The sequence below is a fragment of the Vigna angularis genome, chromosome 3 (genome assembly GCF_016808095.1).
Source record: "Vigna angularis cultivar LongXiaoDou No.4 chromosome 3, ASM1680809v1, whole genome shotgun sequence".
NCBI lineage: Eukaryota > Viridiplantae > Streptophyta > Magnoliopsida > Fabales > Fabaceae > Vigna > Vigna angularis.
In genome coordinates, this window is record NC_068972.1 from 6,151,460 (window position 1) to 6,170,391 (window position 18,932).

The 18,932-nt window shown below is 31.1% G+C and overlaps 1 protein-coding gene across 2 annotated transcripts; it reads left to right on the forward strand.

Annotated features, from left to right (window-relative positions):
- The first annotated feature begins 3,105 nt into the window (after window positions 1–3,105).
- Window positions 3,106–8,350, forward strand: LOC108324010 (E3 ubiquitin-protein ligase XBAT33-like). 2 transcript variants are annotated; one of them, XM_052875156.1, is made up of 10 exons: window positions 3,106–3,544; window positions 3,673–3,732; window positions 4,111–4,182; window positions 4,389–4,573; window positions 4,981–5,141; window positions 5,263–5,321; window positions 5,401–5,447; window positions 5,531–5,674; window positions 6,722–6,813; window positions 7,139–8,350. In XM_052875156.1, the coding sequence occupies exons 1-10, from the start codon at window positions 3,368–3,370 to the stop codon at window positions 7,678–7,680; spliced, it is 1,539 nt and encodes a 512-aa protein (XP_052731116.1). In that variant the 5' UTR covers window positions 3,106–3,367; the 3' UTR covers window positions 7,681–8,350. The 2 variants fall into 2 exon arrangements, with proteins under 2 accessions (XP_052731116.1, XP_052731117.1); XM_052875157.1 differs by having other exon boundaries at window positions 3,453–3,584.
- The last annotated feature ends 10,582 nt before the right edge of the window (window positions 8,351–18,932 follow it).

Here is an 18,932-nt window from a genome sequence, read left to right on the forward strand (position 1 = left end):
TCGAATGTTTTTTCATAAGAAGACGCCATATTTTCTTTCAAGAATCTTCTTTTGGAGAATTGGTGAGGTCACCAAACCTAACAAGAACACCAAAATCAGCCATTGCTAAAATATCTTCTATTTCTTTAATGCTTAATTAATTATATATTAACTAACATGATTAGGCATGACTAAATATTTAGGCCATATCATGGTTAGGTTTTTTAGGTATGACTCACGCCTTTGAAGAGAAGTTCTTTGGTGGGAAAAATATAATACAAAAGCTATAAAATGGAGTAATACTTACTGTGGAACAAAAATAATAGAATTGAATTAAAAATGTTTGAGACCTTTAGTGGGTTAAGTTTGAACTTAAAATCAAATTGAATTAAAAATGTTCACATTCGTTTTGCCATAGTATTGAAAGTCTTGTGTTTACATTTTATTTGGCAAATTCCAAACTATTTTATTACCATCACTTATATCAATCATGTTAGCATTTAAAATGCTGAAAAATATTTATTGTTATGTTTGTGGTTGATTTTTTTTTAACAGGCTCCACTTAAATTAATATTGCATTAAAAAGCAAAGCAGATAAGGAATTTTCAACACCTCAACTTTCTAAGTCAACATAGCCCCACATGTCACCGGCACGTGTTCCGTGGGATCCAAAGACCATGCTTCTTGTGTGGTCCTTGGAGTACCAGATCTCATCTTCTTTTATCAGATACACTTACAAGATATCCCCACACGCGCTTAAGAAATTCTATATAAAATATAGTTATAAATGAAACACGTGTTTTCATCTTTTATGATAATAAAAAAATATCATAATATTTATTAAAATAAATAGTATTATTAAAATTATAAAAATATGTTCATAAAAATTATTATAAAAAAATAATTTTATTATAAGTAATTTTTCTTTTTATAGTTAAGTTTAAAAAAATAGTTATAATAATAAATAACGAAAGTGTAGGAATTTTTATAAAAAAATAATTATGAATCAAATTCTTCCTATTAATAATATAGAAAATGATAATGTGATAACGATGATAAACATAAATAAATATTAAAATTTAAAATATGTATTAACTTTTTGTGTTTAATGAAAGGAACCATCGAGTGGTTGTATTTCAAAAAGGTATTGAAAAAATTAGTTTGTATGAATTGGAAGAGAAACATATAGACAAATATCTTTAGAATATTGGCTAAATAACAGGATTTTATTACACGTTTCAAGTAACAGTTATTCATTAATTCTTTTTGAAATAGTAGTTTACTATTTTCTCAAAATGAATCTAATTTAGATACTGTAATAGAGTGTAGAATTCTAACATTTAACTAAAAGTCGTACGGGAGTGACTTTTTTCTTATTACATTCCTTTATATGGTCGTTTGTATATTATAGAACTTTATTCGTAGAGTTTGTGGGATAAAGATGAACTTTGTTAGTCCATAAAGATGATAATACATTTAGATTGTCCATAAGAGTATTTCATGTATATGATAGGGTATTAAAATTTGGGAGCTTAAGCTAGACAAAGTTGTAAAAGTGAAGTTTTATTTATGATAACACTTTAGGACAAAACATCTGAATTTTCTAAATATAATTTGATAACAATAATATATTTTAAGTAGAGATGTTATTTTTTATGATAATAGTTGAACTTGTATGTTTTAGAAGTGCGTAGATATGTGATTGTGATACTTTTGATATATTAATTATGATTTTGATATAGTAGATTATTCAAAAATATTGATTTGTGTTGCTCTTCAAGTAATATTTATATTGTTAAAAAAAGAAATAGGAGTAGAATTGCTCTCCGGACTATTTTTGTTCAAGGAAAATTGTGTTGCTCACATCAAATTTAAAATGGAAATTTCCGTTGGTCTTGGGACAATTTTTGTTCCAATAAAGAAAAAAAAGAAGCTTATTTAGTTTTAAATTGTGTATTTATTTATCTGAATGAGTATGAAGGTTGTGTGTATGTATAGATAATGTAGTTGAAAATCATAAATATGTCTTCTACTTTATTTAAATTATTTTTTATATGAATATATTATAATTACTTATAAAGAGATAAATTTATTGAAAAAAGTAAAAAATGTAATATATATATTATGATTATAGTGATAATACCTCTTAATATGATGTTTCCATACCATAAAATAAAATGATACTATGAAATAAAAGTTGTTTCTAAATTAGGTGAGGTTATGTAAATTTGATATACTGTGAGAAATTTAAATTTAACAGTTTAATTATGTATTTTAGAAATCTGTTTGGAAATGGAAATCTATGGAATATTTATTAGAAGATGGGGAATTGGTCCGAATGTCATATATTATGGACAAATCAGATCGTGTATTGTTATTTCAAATTATTAAAGCGTGTGAAGTTTTAGCAGCTTTCATACCATCTTTCTTTAAGAGACACTTTCCTTTTTACTTATAGCTTCTGAAACAAATAAAATACATGCAAGACAAGAAATCTTTCTGGCAAAGCCTGTGTTTTCTCTGCTCACTTTTTGCCTAATGCTATCAATTCTTAAAAAACAAAAAGAAAAAGAAAGTGGCATAATTGAATAATAAATATCTGGGTTAGGTTCAAATATTTAGAAATCGGACAGAACATTCAAATGTGATTAAGCATTTGAAACCCTTTCTAACAAAAAAACTTTGGAATTACACAACTTTCTAATTGCTTGGCATAAGTAGTTCTTAGATAATAATAGTAATAGTTAAGCTTGTGAACGAAGACGATAGATGTTAATTTCACACTATTCAAATGACACAAATCCTTATACCTTTAAATGACCCACCCATTTAAGCCGGGAAGATAATTCTTTTGGAAAATGAAAGCAATGAGAATAAAGAAAAAAAAATTTATTGAGCACAGAAAAGGGTCATATATTATGATTTATGAGTGTGATGGGCTACCCACTTTAAGACCCCAGAAACTATAACTCTCTAACAAATACAATTAAAAAAAACTTTGATTTTATTGTTTGCGGAGAAACAATATCAGTAAACTTTGTTTACTCTGATCAAACTAATTAACCATTTGGTGATAGATTTCAATTTTCTAATTGAGGAAGTGTCCATTTATATTAATTTGGATATAGAAAAAATGGAAAAGAAAAAGGTGGTTGTGGATCCAACAATGTAAGAGAAAAGCAGAGAGGAAGAGAAGGTAAAGTTTAGTGGCAAGCGTATTGATTGCAAACTATAAGGTTAATTTATTTATTTTTTGCTGATATGTGTTTTGAGACAAAACAAAAGCAAGAACAAGAAAGAAGCACCAACACAACAGCGACCACAACACAACCCAAGTTGGTTGAACCTTACACGTCAGCATACTGAAACGTTGCGTGTTGGTTGAGAGATGGGAAATTCCTTCGGGTGTTCGGCCTCCGGCGAGAGGCTGGTGTCGGCGGCGAGGGACGGCGACTTGGTGGAGGCGAAGATGCTTTTGAACTGCAACCCCTGTCTCGCCAAGTATTCAACATTCGGTGGCCTCAATTCCCCTCTTCATTTTGCAGCAGCCAAAGGCCACAACGAGGTCTCTTAGCTTCACTATCCACAAACATATCCAATCTAACGTAACCCTTTTAATTTTATTTATTTATTTATTGAATTTTGTTTTCTCTTTATTTATTTGTTTATTTTTCTCTGTTGGGGTACCGTTAGATTGTGGCATTGCTGCTGGAGAATGGAGCTGATGTGAATTCCAGAAATTATTGTGGCCAGGTGAGATTTTCTTAATTTTATGAATATCGGGTTTTATTTGCGAACAAACAATAAATAAAAACACATCATGTGATTACAGATTGGTGAGATGGTTATACTTAGTTTAGAGTTGAATTTTCGATATTGGAGTATTCCATTTTTTCATTTCGCGTAGGATTCTGTTCAGTGAGGCGAGTTGCTGTCTGTAAGGAAGCATATTTAGAGTGTTCATTGTAATAAGCAATTACATCGATTGATCTGGTGTCAATGCAATAGAAGAATGAGAACTTTAAGCTGTTTAACAAAATTTCTTTGGATATGTTCACCCTCCCTATATGTGCGTACATGTATATCTTTACTAATTTGATAGTATGTTTTACCTTGGTTCTTGATTTGAAGACCGCCTTGATGCAAGCTTGTAGATATGGGCACTGGGAAGTTGTACAGACACTTCTACTCTTCAGATGCAATGTGAGTCCGATTTTATTTTATTTTCCCCGTTTGAACTTTCTAGGTTTCACCATATGTTTCGTATTTATGTGATAGCTAGGCATTGGGGTTTTTTAAGATACTACCTGCTAAGTGGGGCTTGATTGCTTTGTTTGTTTGTATTTACCTCTTTTTACATGGTAAACGTTGATTTCAAAATCATTGGGTTGTTGTCTATTAAATAACAGGTTTTGAGGGCTGATTATCTTAGTGGGAGGACAGCTCTTCACTTTGCAGCTGTGCATGGGCATGTAAGATGTATTAGACTTGTTGTGGCTGACTTTGTACCAAGTGCACCTTATCAAGCTATACATGCTTGCACAAATATTGACAAGGATGGTGGATCAAATGTGAAAGGAAAACACGAGCATAGGTACTGTTTCCTTTTCATTATTATTTATTTCCCATAACAATATGTCATTGTAGTGAATTTTGTATGTTATAATTTCCATTTGACTAATAGGGTTTAATGACTGGTATGTTTTGACAGTATGTAATATGCTTTTATTTAAATTTTCTTTGCATATTTCATTTTTTTAGTTACTTTGATTTTTCTCTCAAGTGTCTTTCTTATGCAAGTACATGATTAGTTCCACATGAATAAAAATATCTTAGACAAAAAATTAGTTGTAAAAACTATGCATAATTTTATTGGGGGAATGATGAAAATGATATTTTGTTTGGTGCTTGCTGTTATGAGTGATTTAAGGCCTTACTTTACGAGAGTTTTCTTTTAGGTTTGTTATATTCTTGCAATTTATTTACTTTATTCCAGTGCAGTGCCCTGTCCAAGTTTGTAAATAAGACTGCTGATGGTGGTATAACTGCCCTTCACATGGCCGCGTTAAATGGATACTTTGATTGTGTACAACTTCTGCTTGATCTTAACGCCAATGTGTCTGCTGTGACATTTCATTACGGAACATCAATGGATTTAATCGGTATGTCTTTTATATAATGTGCTTAATATCTCTTATGGTCGTTCTCCCCCCCCCCCCCCCCCCCCCCCCCCCCCCACCCCCCACCCCTCCCTTTCAACATAACTAACGTGATTTGATCCAGGGGCTGGAAGTTCTCCTTTGCATTATGCTGCTTGTGGAGGCAATTTAAAATGCTGTCAGGCAAGATTTGATTTAGCTTTGATTTCAATATTCCCAGTGCCTTTTCCTTTGAAACTGGAACTGATGTTATTCTTTTCAGATCCTTGTTGCACGAGGTGCAAGTCGGATGACTTTAAATTGCAATGGGTAAGATATATAAATGTTTATTCAGTGCAAACTTTCACTTGCTTGATATCATACTGATACAAATTTGGACCTTTTCCCCCTAGGTGGCTTCCTCTTGATATTGCTAGGATGTGGGGCCGTCATTGGCTTGAACAATTACTGGCACCCAGTTCTGATACCACAGTACCTACATTCTCTCATTCAAACTACTTGTCCTTGCCTCTCATGAGTGTGCTCAACATAGCTAGGTATTTTGCAATCCTCTGTTTCTGTTTCTCCAACCAACTGTGTTTCTGTGTAGATCTTTTGCAGATTATTTGGGACCATAATTCCATTGAAAAAAAAAGTAAAGTAATTTAGGTAAGGCATGCAAGTAGGCTCGTATATCTTTGATCATCCCTCATTTAGATAAGAAAAGGAGAACTTGTGACCCATCAGTTTGGACCCTTAATTTACACATAATTAAAAAATCAATTATATATTACAAGACAACCTTCGTTAAACTTTGGTTCACTTTGTAAGATTAAATAAAGAGAAACCATGCCTTTTTAATTTCCTCGACCATTTGAAATTATGAATGGACATCTATATTTGCCCTTCGATCGGTTTCTCCGTCCAATGTTAATTTTGAACTCTGTAAATACCCAAGAAACTTTAGATTCTCGTATTATCATTAAAAATAATAAACGAATGAAGTCAGGGGTAATAAATGTTGAAGGGAAAGGATTTAGATTCTAAAAATTGCACGGAGAAAATAACTCTATAGATTTCTATGTGGTTAGCATAGGGATTTCTATTGAAATGGAAATTGAAGGTTTCCATGGAAGTATTTGGAAATAAAAGAATGTTGGAATGGCTATATAATGTAAATGACAAGGGAATTTGGTTAAGTAATCTAAATAGTTCATTCGGGTGAATTTTGAACAGTAATGCAATGCAAATGAGCGTAATTATGGGAAGTTGAATATTACATCAGAACTGTGTAGACTGCTATTGTTGGCATTTGATGCACCTTCTAGTTTGATTGATAATATAAAAATATGCAAGTGTAATGAAAATTTGAAATGTCTATTGACATGAACCAATATTTTGAAAGTAAATTTTATGTTGCCTTTACAGCAAAATTTATTTATGAAATATGCTGCAACTAAATCTAAATTGTTGTCTAACCTAGAATGACAGATTAGTTAATTTATATGTTAGCTCAACGATATTTTTGTAGTTAAATACTAACAGTAGGGGAAGACTGGATCCTATAATGAAAAATGGCTAAGATTGATTTAAAATAACTGCAGAGAGTATGGATTACAATCATCTACAACCTCCTCTGACGAGATTGACTTTTGTGCTGTATGTCTGGAGAGACCTTGTTCCGTGGCTGCTGAAGGTACTACATTCTTTATCTTTTGAGTATATGTTGCATGCCTTCTGTTTGTAAACATCTAATGAACTGTATCAGTTAAAAGTGGACCTAGTTCCTAATTCCTAAGACATTGGTTATGCGAGGAAGTAAGGACTACTTTCCAGAACCCAAAAAATACAGTCAGAAATATCATTCAGAGTATAATAAGCTGCCATACCTGTGTGTATAGCAGATTCTCATCCTCTGACACCATATTTTCTTCCTTTTTCCGTGACAAATTTTCAAGATTCTGGTATTAGATTCACTTTTGAACAACAGCTTAAGTGATACCATTAGATCATACTTGCAGGATGTGGGCATGAGCTTTGTGTAAGATGTGCGCTTTATCTTTGTTCAACAAACAATGTTTCTTCTGAAATGGTTGGCCCTCCGGGCTCTATCCCCTGCCCTCTTTGTAGACATGCAGTTGTCTCTTTTGTCAAGTTACCAGGTTCCCAAGCAAAAGAAAATAAGTTACACGTGTCTTTGGGCCTGTGTACCTCTTGCATGCTACATCCACGTGACCTAGATCAGCCATCCATCTCTCATACACCTGAGATTGGAAGAAATCGTGTAGCTTCTGTTCCATCAGAAATACTCTGCCCCGTCACTTGTAGTCCATTCCCATCTATGGCAATTCCCCTATGTACCTGCAATGATGGTCCATGTCCATCATTTGAACCCCGAGAAGTAGAAACACGAGATGAATCACCTCATCACTCTCAAGCATCAACAGTGGATCAGGATAAAATTGAAGGGCCAAGATTGGATAAAACAACTTGCTCTAGCATGTTTTGGGGTAGAAGAAGTTGCAGCAGGGAGCACCAATGCAATTCAGAGATAAATGCTTGACTCGTATGGTGTTTGTATGACCCACTCTTGTGTTGTGGATTGATGGTATGGTACACTTAGATCAACACAGCAATCCACAGTTGCCTCAGTAACCAACATCCAAAGGTGGAACTCGGGATATCTCTAGGAGAAAAAAACTGCTCTGCAGATCTGCTTGGCTGCATAGGCTCTATGCTATAGGTGATAGATACAGTTCTGGTGTTTCAGCAACACAGCCACCCTCTGGATATGTTCTTTTCTGATATTTAGAGAGTATGTGTAATTACTTTCGGTTTCGTAAGATTGTTATTGTGATTTATTGTAATTGGATTTCATCTTACCGAAAAAGAAATAGTTTCTATTAAGGGGGAAAGGAATACCGTATGCTTTTTATAGCATGTATCACGTTTGGAGCATCTGTATATTATGTTTGAGACGAATTTCATAGGTTTACAGACACCGAAGTTGGGGACTGAAACCTGCTGATACAGTTATGAAAACCTGTTTCTGTGGAGTTGATATGGAGCTTCTGAAATAGTGATTAAAGCATGCCATATTGGCTTCTGTAAAGGGCATTTTAATAGAGTGGTGCAAGTTTTTTATGGGATCGTCTTATTTGAGTCAAACTATAACTATTAACAGTATTGTCTACTTGTGACTTGCCCCTAAGTTTGGCTATGTTATGATCTTAGTTGGTCCATTTTTTAAGAATTTGTTCGTAGTTGCTTCTTGTTAAGATATCATGGTTCCACAAATCTGGTGTTGTATAATGACACATAATACACCATGCAACGCTTATTAGTTAATGTTCTAATGCCTAAATACGTATAGTGCTAGAAAAGGAGACCGGTTTTTAACTAAGGAAATTTTGTTTGTGTTGCACCTCCCTCCAAACGCATTTCCTCATTTTACTTTACACATTATGCTTTTATGCTTTTCTAATCGTCAATAATAATAAATATAAACCCTTAAAATAATATTATTTCAATAAAAGAAAATGAGAAAGATATAAATGGAAATAGATATTATTTTGTAGGCAACGACTTTCGTTCCCATGAGAACATCACATATTTACTTCTTTCTCACGACAAGTAAAGAATTTAAAATATAAAGAGATTAATTCCCTTAACAATGATGAAATACCTTATTTTAAAATACATAAGAAACAGAAATATTTATTTTCCTCTTCTCATTAACAAAAATAACTTCAAACAAGTAATAAAAGCGTAATCAACAATGTAGTGAGAAAACAAAAATTTTCTACATACAAACAAAAAAAACATGATGATTGATTATGGCTATTGCTTCCTGCATCCTGTCATATTTCTTTCAGCATCAAAAATATATTGGAATACTATAAACAATTCTGCACGCGAAATATATTTTTCGGAATACTATATACACAATTCTGATATTTTTTCGAAAAGTAATCACCCCTTCCAATCACGAAAGAAATTTTTTAAAGTTTTTCTTATTGCATCAAGAAAGAAATTTGATGGGATGTAGAAAATAACGGTCTGTATTCTGAACTGCAAGATATTATGACAATTTTGAAACTTAAGAATTGTCAGGTCCAAATAAAAAATCAAAATCTCGACCCTTTGCACTTTTTTCTTCTTTTTGTGAATTTTGCTTTTCCTTTACCCTTTCACTCTTTCATTTGGTTTTTATTAAAGCTAATAATTATTTTATTATTAATTAAAAAAATGCAAAGTTATGAGAGCTGATCATTGAATAGAAATAAAATTTTAAAGAAATTATAATGTTTAATAATTATTAGTAAAAAATTAATAATATATAAGAGAATGTGCTAATAATATTTCTCTTTCCTAAAACCTGCCTAGCAGTCCACTTCCTCATCTCCCACCTTTATCCCCGTTGCTGTCAATATCCACAAGTTTTCCATTCTCACCTTCTCCTAATTATTTTGAATTTTTGTATAAATATTAGAGTTTAATTCTCTATTTGTTTTTCGCCGTTTCTCTGTTATACTTTCAAGTTACACTGTTTTTAATATATTTTAAAATATCATAATTAGTGTAACATAGAATACGATAGAAAAAAAAAACAGTAAAAATAAAACCAGTAAAATTTGAAAAGAAGAGAGAAAAAAAAATTAAATGTCTTTATCCAAAATATGATAATAATTTTGTTGTTCCTAAAAGGTAGTGTTGCAGTAGATATTAGAAGGTTTGAAGATGATTGTTAAGTAACCATGCTTCTCTATTAAATAATCGAGTCTAGTAATTGTTAGGTAATTATTAACACTTCACTCGCATCACATATTTCTATGAGCAGTCAACTTTTTCTTTGAAACTTTTGTTGATGGTCAAATCTCACATTCACTCCTTTTTGCTTTTCCTCTTCTCTACATCACAAATGTCAAACTCTTCTTATTTAAAAATTCATTTCTTTCTTTCTTTTTGACCACCACATGTTTCCGTTTTCTCTTTATTTCTTATTTTCAACTATCTACATCAAAAATAGTTAAACAGTTTATTTCATTTTACATTTTTTATACAAGAAAAATAATTAAGAACAGAAAATAGCATTCTTATAGTTCATATTTAAGAAAACGAAAAGCTAAAAATATTTTTTTAAACTAAATAATTTGTATTTCTTTTTTCATTGATGAAAAATGTACTATATCATATTATTCATTTTTATTTTTGTCGTTTTACCTGTCATACGTCTGTTATAATCATGAATGTATTGTACAATATTATATTGATATTATTACCTCGATGGTTGTGTTTTATTTTGTTTCAGTTTGTCCTATTTCTGTCATGTTACAATTTTTTATTTAGGAAACGAAGAAAATACTAATTAGTTTAGAAACATTCTTATTTATATTTGATCAGAAAATTTAAATGATCAACAATATTTTTAGCTATCCTAATAAGAAAAGTCTTATCAAGGAAAAGATATTTATCACACCAATTTATTTTTTAAAGTATAAACTATGTAGAAAGAAGTAGTTGTTTTATATGTTTTATGGATATCATTCAATTTCGGATGATTTTTTGTGAAGTGTATTAATGAAATAGAGGGTCATTATTTATGTAAATGAATATATTAATTGATTTATTCATCTTACACGTTACACTCATGGGCGAGTAAAATGAAACAAGAAGTGTCATAAATATCATCCTCACTTAACTTATTAGATTATACAATTTTTTGAGCATAACTATTAATTCTATAATATTGATGATTAGATTAATCAATGTGGCTAGATTCCTAAATTTAAAAAGTACAAGAAAAAATGATGGAAGAAGGTTGATTTAGTGGTGAGTAAAATGAAGAATAATAATGAGTGGTGAGTAAAAATGATGAAATGATGATTGCATCGTATGATGTAGGTTGGTGATTAATGAAAAAGATAGGGAAAATAATGAAATGGTAGGAAGCGGTGCATATAGTAATAGCGGTGGTACGGTTACAATTTACAATTACTTGATGACAAAACAAAATAATAAGTGCGGTGCCATCGACTTTCCGACAGCAGTGCGGCGTAGCTTCTACTTCTTAGGGTGGCTCTAAAAGTGTTGTGCTCCAAACTCCCATTATTCTTTTTTTAATTAGAAAACAATAATGGAAGTCGAAGACAAATAATTTTGAAAATATTATATTATTTTTCACTTTTACTCGTGTTTCTAATTTGAAACCTTCATTTCTTAATTTATTTTATTGAATTTACTTATTTTTATTTTACCTATTTCTTTTTATACCAAACATATTGATAGATATTTAATAGATTGTTAGAGTTTTTAATATTTCTATTAGTTTTTTTATATTAATTACGGATAATGATAATTTCATAACATTTTTCTGACAATATTTTAACATCATCTATATGTCATTATGTGATTGGTCCAAAATTACTTCACAATCAATAATAAGAATCATAAACATCAATATGAACCAATCACAAAATGACACGTAAATAATATTAAAATATTGTCAAAAAAATATTGTCAAAGTATTATTATCCATTAATTATTCATCCTAATTTTGGAGTTTGGATCTAAATCTAATATTGGTGAAAGAATTTACTCCTACTTTCATAATGTAGCCATCCAGACAAAATTTTAAATGACATATTTCATAAACAGATGAAACTGATCACATGCACTTGTATTTTATATATTGAAATATATACATTTCCAAATTATTTTTGTTCAAGCTCGTGTTTTCATATTTTAATTTTAGTGTATGTTAAAATGCATGTAATCTTTTTATTTTCATTTTGCCACTCAATATGGGATACCATATTTGTCTCAATACATAAGAGAATTGACGCATACTCAAACTAATAAATATGTTTCATAAATATTTTTGTTTTTGTTTTAACATTGTTTTGATAACAACATAATTTAAAAAAGTTTCAGGAAAAATCAAATTCAATGAGTAATAAGCGTTTTACATAAAAAAAATAAAAAAATAAAACCCCACTCATAATCTAAAATATCAAGACAATAAATAAATATATGAATCTCTTTTATTATATATGCTGTTCAGCTTCATTCCTACTTAATACTAAACTCACACTAAAGATTAACAATAATATTTTCACTATTTAATAAAAATAAAACAACATTTTAACTATTATTATATAATTGCGACCTGTATCACGAAAGTAGCGTGCCTCCAACTATTAAACAATTATAATTTTTGTCTTCTTCATACGAGTATGCCGTACACGGGTTTATTATGTTTTTTTCATCATACTAACATAATTTTTTAAGAATTTATTATAATATACAACTTAAAAAAATATTGATATAAATAAATCATCTCATTTTGATATAATTTTTATTTTAAAAACATCTTGAACTAAAATTGATAACTTTTTGGCAAGTATATCAAATCGTTTAAAGTAATATAGTGAATAAGTAAAAGAGTATGGTTCTCCTAAGGGAATTTGAGTTACGTTATTCAATTAAAATTATTTATCAAAATCAATTACTGATGATAATATTTGTAATTTCAATTTGGAATTAAACATGAAATTAATAACGTAAAAAAAAATTAAGATTGAAAAATGCGATAAAAGATCACTGAAATTGGTCTTTGACTAACATTACAGTCAAATCCTGGACAACATATATTCTCTGTTCAAGCATTCACATGAGAGTATCTTGGTTTAATTCCTTAAAACAAGTTCTAAAATTATCTATTGAATTATTAATTCCTTAATTAATTCATAAGATAATTTTGCATTAACTTCAGATGTTAATAATGACCAAAAGCACATAAACTATTCCTAGCGTAGTTACTTTTAGTTTCTTTTCTTACATTCCTGGTTCTAAAAATACTTTTCAGTACAATATAACTTTTAAAGAGATTAATACTTCCGTATAATCAAAAGCAAGTCAAGAAAAAAACAAGAACAAAAACATATATTGCACAGGAAATTTACATTAATGTTTCGTCATACAACCAATTCCAATGAACAGAAAATTTAGCCTATCCTAAACATCTCAAACGTACTTTTTTCAGCAATTCCTTGCAGAAAGTGAAGTCTTGATGTCTTGAAAGGTCTCCTGATCGTCTCTTGAGTTCTCCATTATTTTTCTGGCTTTTTCGTGTCAGAAGATAGTTTCTGCCTCACGTCTTTTAAAGCCACTTAACTTCCTTAATTCGCTCAGCGCACAGGTGTGTGCTATGCGAATTTCGTGTAACTGCTGCCTCTCAACTGATGTTATTCGCACAGCGCACAAGTATTGGTGCGTTATGCGAATTTCCGTTTCCTGGCAGTGCAAATTTTGGCTTGCGCTATACGAGAATTGGCTGACATGAATAATTCGAAAATTGAGATCATTTATAAATGTAAAAACAACTATTTTTCACACTTATCAAAAATCATGTTAGTTTAAAATGTAGTGAGTTAAAATCTTATTATTTTGACATAATTTCAACTTTAAAATGTTATATATTAAATTCATATGATTTTTTCACAAAGTAGTACGACTTAACGTAATTTTTAAAAAATTGTCCATTTGATGATGAGTAGATATATATAAGTTGGATACACACTGCATTTTCAATTGCTGAGCCTATTTTCATTTTCAAGATACAATTCCCAACGAAAAGCAAACAAAATTCATAAATTAATTATTGAAAATGAGGTCTTATTTTGGAAGATAAAGACAACCGTGTACTTCATCATCGAAACAGTGATGTAGAAAGCACGCAAATATCAGGTGCGAGAATGAAGGCTTTTTAGCTAGGATCGTGAAAAAAAAAGGATATGAATGGTAATGTATAAAATATAATTCAAAATTCTATTTTATTTAAGAAACCATTTACCTAATAAAATAATTTCTCAACAAACATAAACAATGCAAACAAACAAACTTTATTAATTAGGAGAAGTAAAAGAAATTGCAGTATAAGAAAGTATACACATTGATTATGTTTTACAGTGAAGAGGTGAGAAGTTTGCATTGTTAGCTAGCGATTGATGATATCCGAATGTACGCATAAAGTGTCAGAAAAATGGCAGTGTGAATTGATTTGGGATTCCAGAAAATGGTAGCAATTGATTTGGGATTATAAGAGATAGTTTTGAGTACAAAAACGATAAAGATTCCAATTCAACTGCAAAGGGCCCCAACACATTACTGCGCAGTGGCACCACTGCATGATCATATTTACAACCACGTACTTTGATCCAACCTTTTTCAGTACACTGCTTCAACCAATTTCTCATCCTTCCCACTTCAGTCCTCACATTATTATCAATGCTCACTTCTCAAGAGATTCAAGTGAGGACCCTCAAAACCCTTCACTTCAGGACAAGAATACAAGATCAAAGCAAAAAAAAAAAGTGATTGTGATATTCAAAACCCGTGCCTCGAGGAATTGATTCATATTTTGGGTACAAGAAATACCCATCAATCAAGTGTGAAGAAAAGAAAAAAATGGAAGGAGAATCTCGCTTTCTTTCTCACTCTGTTGGCATTAAAGCAGATAGAGAAGCAGTCAAAATCAGAGACTTAATTTGGCCTCGCGTAATTGGCTTTGGTCACGCAATGTCATATCACAATCTTTCTCAATTTTCCAGTTTTGGGACAATTTCTTTATGCAGTTGAAAAATCAGCAGTGACCAATCTGAGGAAATTTTTTCAAAGTTTTGAGACACTTTTAGCGTACACGCTTCCATGAATACCATGAGTCTCTCGATCAATCCCATGGGATCGTAATTATAACGCAACACCAAACTCACACTACCAACCCCTTTTTTGACAGTGCCTTTATTTTGGTTTCTTTGGTGCTTTAGCTGACGAATGCAAATACAATCACTGTGTGTGCACAGGACACAGTCACATAGCAGTGAAAATGTGAGTTGTAAGTGGTTGGAGCTTATGTGTTTTGGCCTTTGGGGGCCCCTGCATGCACCTGCATGCCTTTTTCTTCTATTTTCCCACTTTTCATCACTCGTTCTTTCCTTTCCCCAGAAAATTACCCACTAATTTCAATTCACTTTTCAGCATGCACCAAGGGTAATTAAGCATGTGTATTCCAAATTCTAATCTAAACAACATCCACGGAAAGTACTCCTGAAACTTCCAACCATTGTTCGCTCATCTTCAGTCCTCTTCTTCTATCATCATCTACATACATATATCACTCAATTATGAGTTAGTGTGGGGTACTTCATGGACCAGTTGCTTTCAAACAAATGTATATAATATTATATATATATATATATATATATATATATATATCCCCTATGCCGTGTCTCTTCAAGTTGTAAAATTATGAAAAAGTGACTAAGGTTCAACCTATAGGTAGATCATAATGAAAACAATGCTTTGCACAGCAAAACAGGGGGATAAATTGGAAAAAAAGGAAAAAACCATTGAAGTTTAACTGAAGGAAACGCACAAATTCACTACTTTATAATTCAATCGAGCTAAAGTTGTTTAAATCTCAAATCAAATCCCATAGCCGAAAAATGTTGAAATATTAATGAACTTATTACGATTTTTATTGGCGGCTTCTTCTTTCTTTGTTAATTGTTGAGCTTAAAATTCTTTTTTTAATATATTTGTTATTTATTAAGTGTATTGTTTTACCCAATATTAAATCACTCGTATATATATCTTAAATTGTGTGATTTTATAAAATTAAATTAGGTTTAAAGTTCATTTTTTAATATCAAAGTTTAACAAATTTTTTAAATCAAAACATTCACGTTCATGATTATATTATACATGACATGAATATACTTAACTTTATTTTTATCGTCTAATCTTATATTTAATATATATATATATATATATATATATATATATATATTTTGACGTGAGAAAGATGTGTTTAATAAAAATGTTATGTTTTGTTTTTGTTTTTATTTAAATTTTGTAATGATTTAAGTTTATAAAAGGAGAAGCAGTAATAAACAGTGCTCGACTTTTCTGTTTTAAGGATACTTTCAAATTTAATTTATTTTTAATTTGTTATGTAATTTACTTTTGCATTACTTGACTTTATGTGGATTGTTACCAAACATTGCATTGACAAAAGACTTAATTTAATGTAATTTGAACAACAAGGTCTTGATGGTAATTTGACCTACTCTCGTCCTTACACGGCCTGATATCATTATTATAACGTAACGATAAAAAACATCTTAATTTCGTACCATCAGCTGAGCTGGACAAAAATTGTTCCGATTTCAGATTCTCATATTATCCGCTGCAACTTCCTTTAACAGATTTGTACCAAATATTAACAGCTCCAATACAATGATTTCATAAGTGGAAAAAAATTGTAAAATTGATGAAAATCAAGTTAGGTTCTTATTACTTAATTCATTAAAAAAAAAAAGTTTCAATGAGGTCGGCTTGCATAAAATATTAAAGATTTGTAGAACATAATAAATAAATTTATAATTATTGTTAAATAATAATGCAATTATAACAAGAATGAAGTATATAAAGAAAGTATATGTTCGTTCTGGATTAGCTCGCTGAAAATAAAATTAAAAAAGCACTTTAGTTGCAAAATTTTATTTTGTTACTAAGTAAATTAGTATTTAAGTTAATTTTTTTTTATTAAATGTTATGTCTGATTCAACTTCTATAAATGGAATTATAGAATAAAACATACGATTTATTTATATATCATTAGTCTCGTATTTCTTATATATGGAATCAAATTAGTCTCGCATTTTTTAGATCTTAAATTACTCACACTCGAGGTTTTCTAAAATTCTAAGCTTTAACAGCATTAAAAATACATTTTTTAACAAGTGAAGTCACAGTGGTTAAAAAAAGTATAAATATGACTTGAGAATATATTAGGAAATTTTGTAATTTCCTATCTAGGAAAGTATGAAAGTTTAACACATTTTGTATGGGTGTTGCGAGGAAATGTTCCCAAGCTTGTGTGAATTCCTAACTTGGGGGCAGTAGTTATATTTATTATTAATAAGCATATTTTAGTATTTTATATTTAATAAAAATGACAATTTCAAATATCAGTGAGATGCTGAAGGTGAGAAAAAGATAACAGCAGGAACTGATGATTAGAAAACAGTAAAATTGATTATGAGAATAGTACAATACCTGATAGTTGGCTTATCAGTGTGTTAAAACATGGAGAAAGAATCAAAGTTTAACAAAAAGAAAGCACAATTCTTTACAATGCAAGGGGCATTACAAACAAGTGTGATCAATGTGTGATGTCAGTAAGTCGCAGAAACGGGTAGCTCCCTATCAAAACCCATTCAATGCACTCACATTCACAACCATATGTCAAATGATGTTATTCATTCTACATACTTACATACACACTGTGTTTTTTTATTTATTATTAATCTTGATATTTGAATATTTTTGGTCTCTATATCTAGAATTCAAGATTAATATATATGTCTGGAACTTGGATATACTTGTCAGTAAAACTAACATATTTATAATTTATTAGTTCATTTATCGGTGAGCTTAAACCTTCTGGATTTATGACAATGTCGTATATACATAGAAAAGAGCAATGCGGTGCAGAATGGTTATAAAGATGAAGGGAAGGTTTACCTCAAAAAAAAAATGAATTGAGATGGCGATGGATGAATGAAGGCAGGTGGGGAGGATTTTTGCATAGATGATAGGAATGTTGCAAGTCGATTAGTACGAGAAACTATTTTGGATCTGATTATATTGGATTGAAAGTGATAGTTTTTGTAAATGTTTCTGCCTAGTCTGAGTTGCAACGATGAGGACCACCTGCAACTGAAGTTGCGCTGCTCCGAACAAAGGACTGTGATTTTTGAAAATATCTGGTAATTAGGTGAATAATGATTCAAATACAGAAGATTTTGATGAGTTGGGAAAATGATGAAAGCTTAATTGGAAGTTATGGAAATGAATGGTGAATATGCAAAGTAGGTAGCATGGTAAGTGTATAGAGGATTGAGTGGAGTCACAGGCAAAGAGTGAAGGAGGAAAAAGGGTTGGAGCAAGATTGCTTTATGCAGAGAGAACTTTTTTTGTTAGAGGGACCACAGAGGTATGAGATGGGGCTGCACATGATATTCTTGATATGGTACGGTCTAACAATGAGTAAAGGGTAGATTTGGTGTTGAACCCTAACAACCTTTTTTCTGTATTCCCTGCATCTCTCAGACCTTCTCAACACGGGAGGTTATTAGTGAGTGTATGATACAATATGCATCCAGGAGGAGAGTGGATCAACTGCTAGGCCCAAGAGAAATACTAGGAGACCCATAGATTGGGATGAATACGTGCACTGAGAGAGAGAGTATTATGTTTGTTTTGTGCGAATCTTTTCTGTTAGAACCTTTTCTTACTGTATTTACATGGTTACCGTGATATACGGATAAACCGTTAGTGATGCAGAGAATATAAATATGATAATAAAACTTGGAAAAGGGGAATATCATTTTACCAAATTTCTATCTTCTTTGCTTGGAGGCCTGGTACCTCGAATACCAGAATTGTTCACTCTATTTCCTATCATTTGGTGCTTTCAATGACGACCTCTCAACCGTCTGCAATAGACCTTCTCATTGAGCAAGTGTCACGACTCACAGCTCGCATCGATGATCTTTCTTCAGAGGTTGCTTCCATCAAACAGAAACCCTTAACGCAATCATCTTTTCCGAAGCAAACTCCCAAGATTCGGTTGGATTGTCCTCGTTTTGATGGGTCCAACACGTTAGACTGGATTTTTGTCGTTACTCGTTTTTTCGACTATCACCAAACCCCAGAAGTCGATCGTCTTCAGATCATTTCCTTTTATAT

Bases quoted from the DNA above. Each gene is read 5' to 3' on its own strand.
- LOC108324010 (XM_052875156.1), top strand. From the start codon at position 3,368: ATGGGAAATTCCTTCGGGTGTTCGGCCTCCGGCGAGAGGCTGGTGTCG. The intron at 3,733-4,110 runs GTGAGATTTTCT...CTTGATTTGAAG, and splicing joins CCAGAAATTATTGTGGCCAG to ACCGCCTTGATGCAAGCTTG. The intron at 5,322-5,400 runs GCAAGATTTGAT...TATTCTTTTCAG, and splicing joins GCAATTTAAAATGCTGTCAG to ATCCTTGTTGCACGAGGTGC.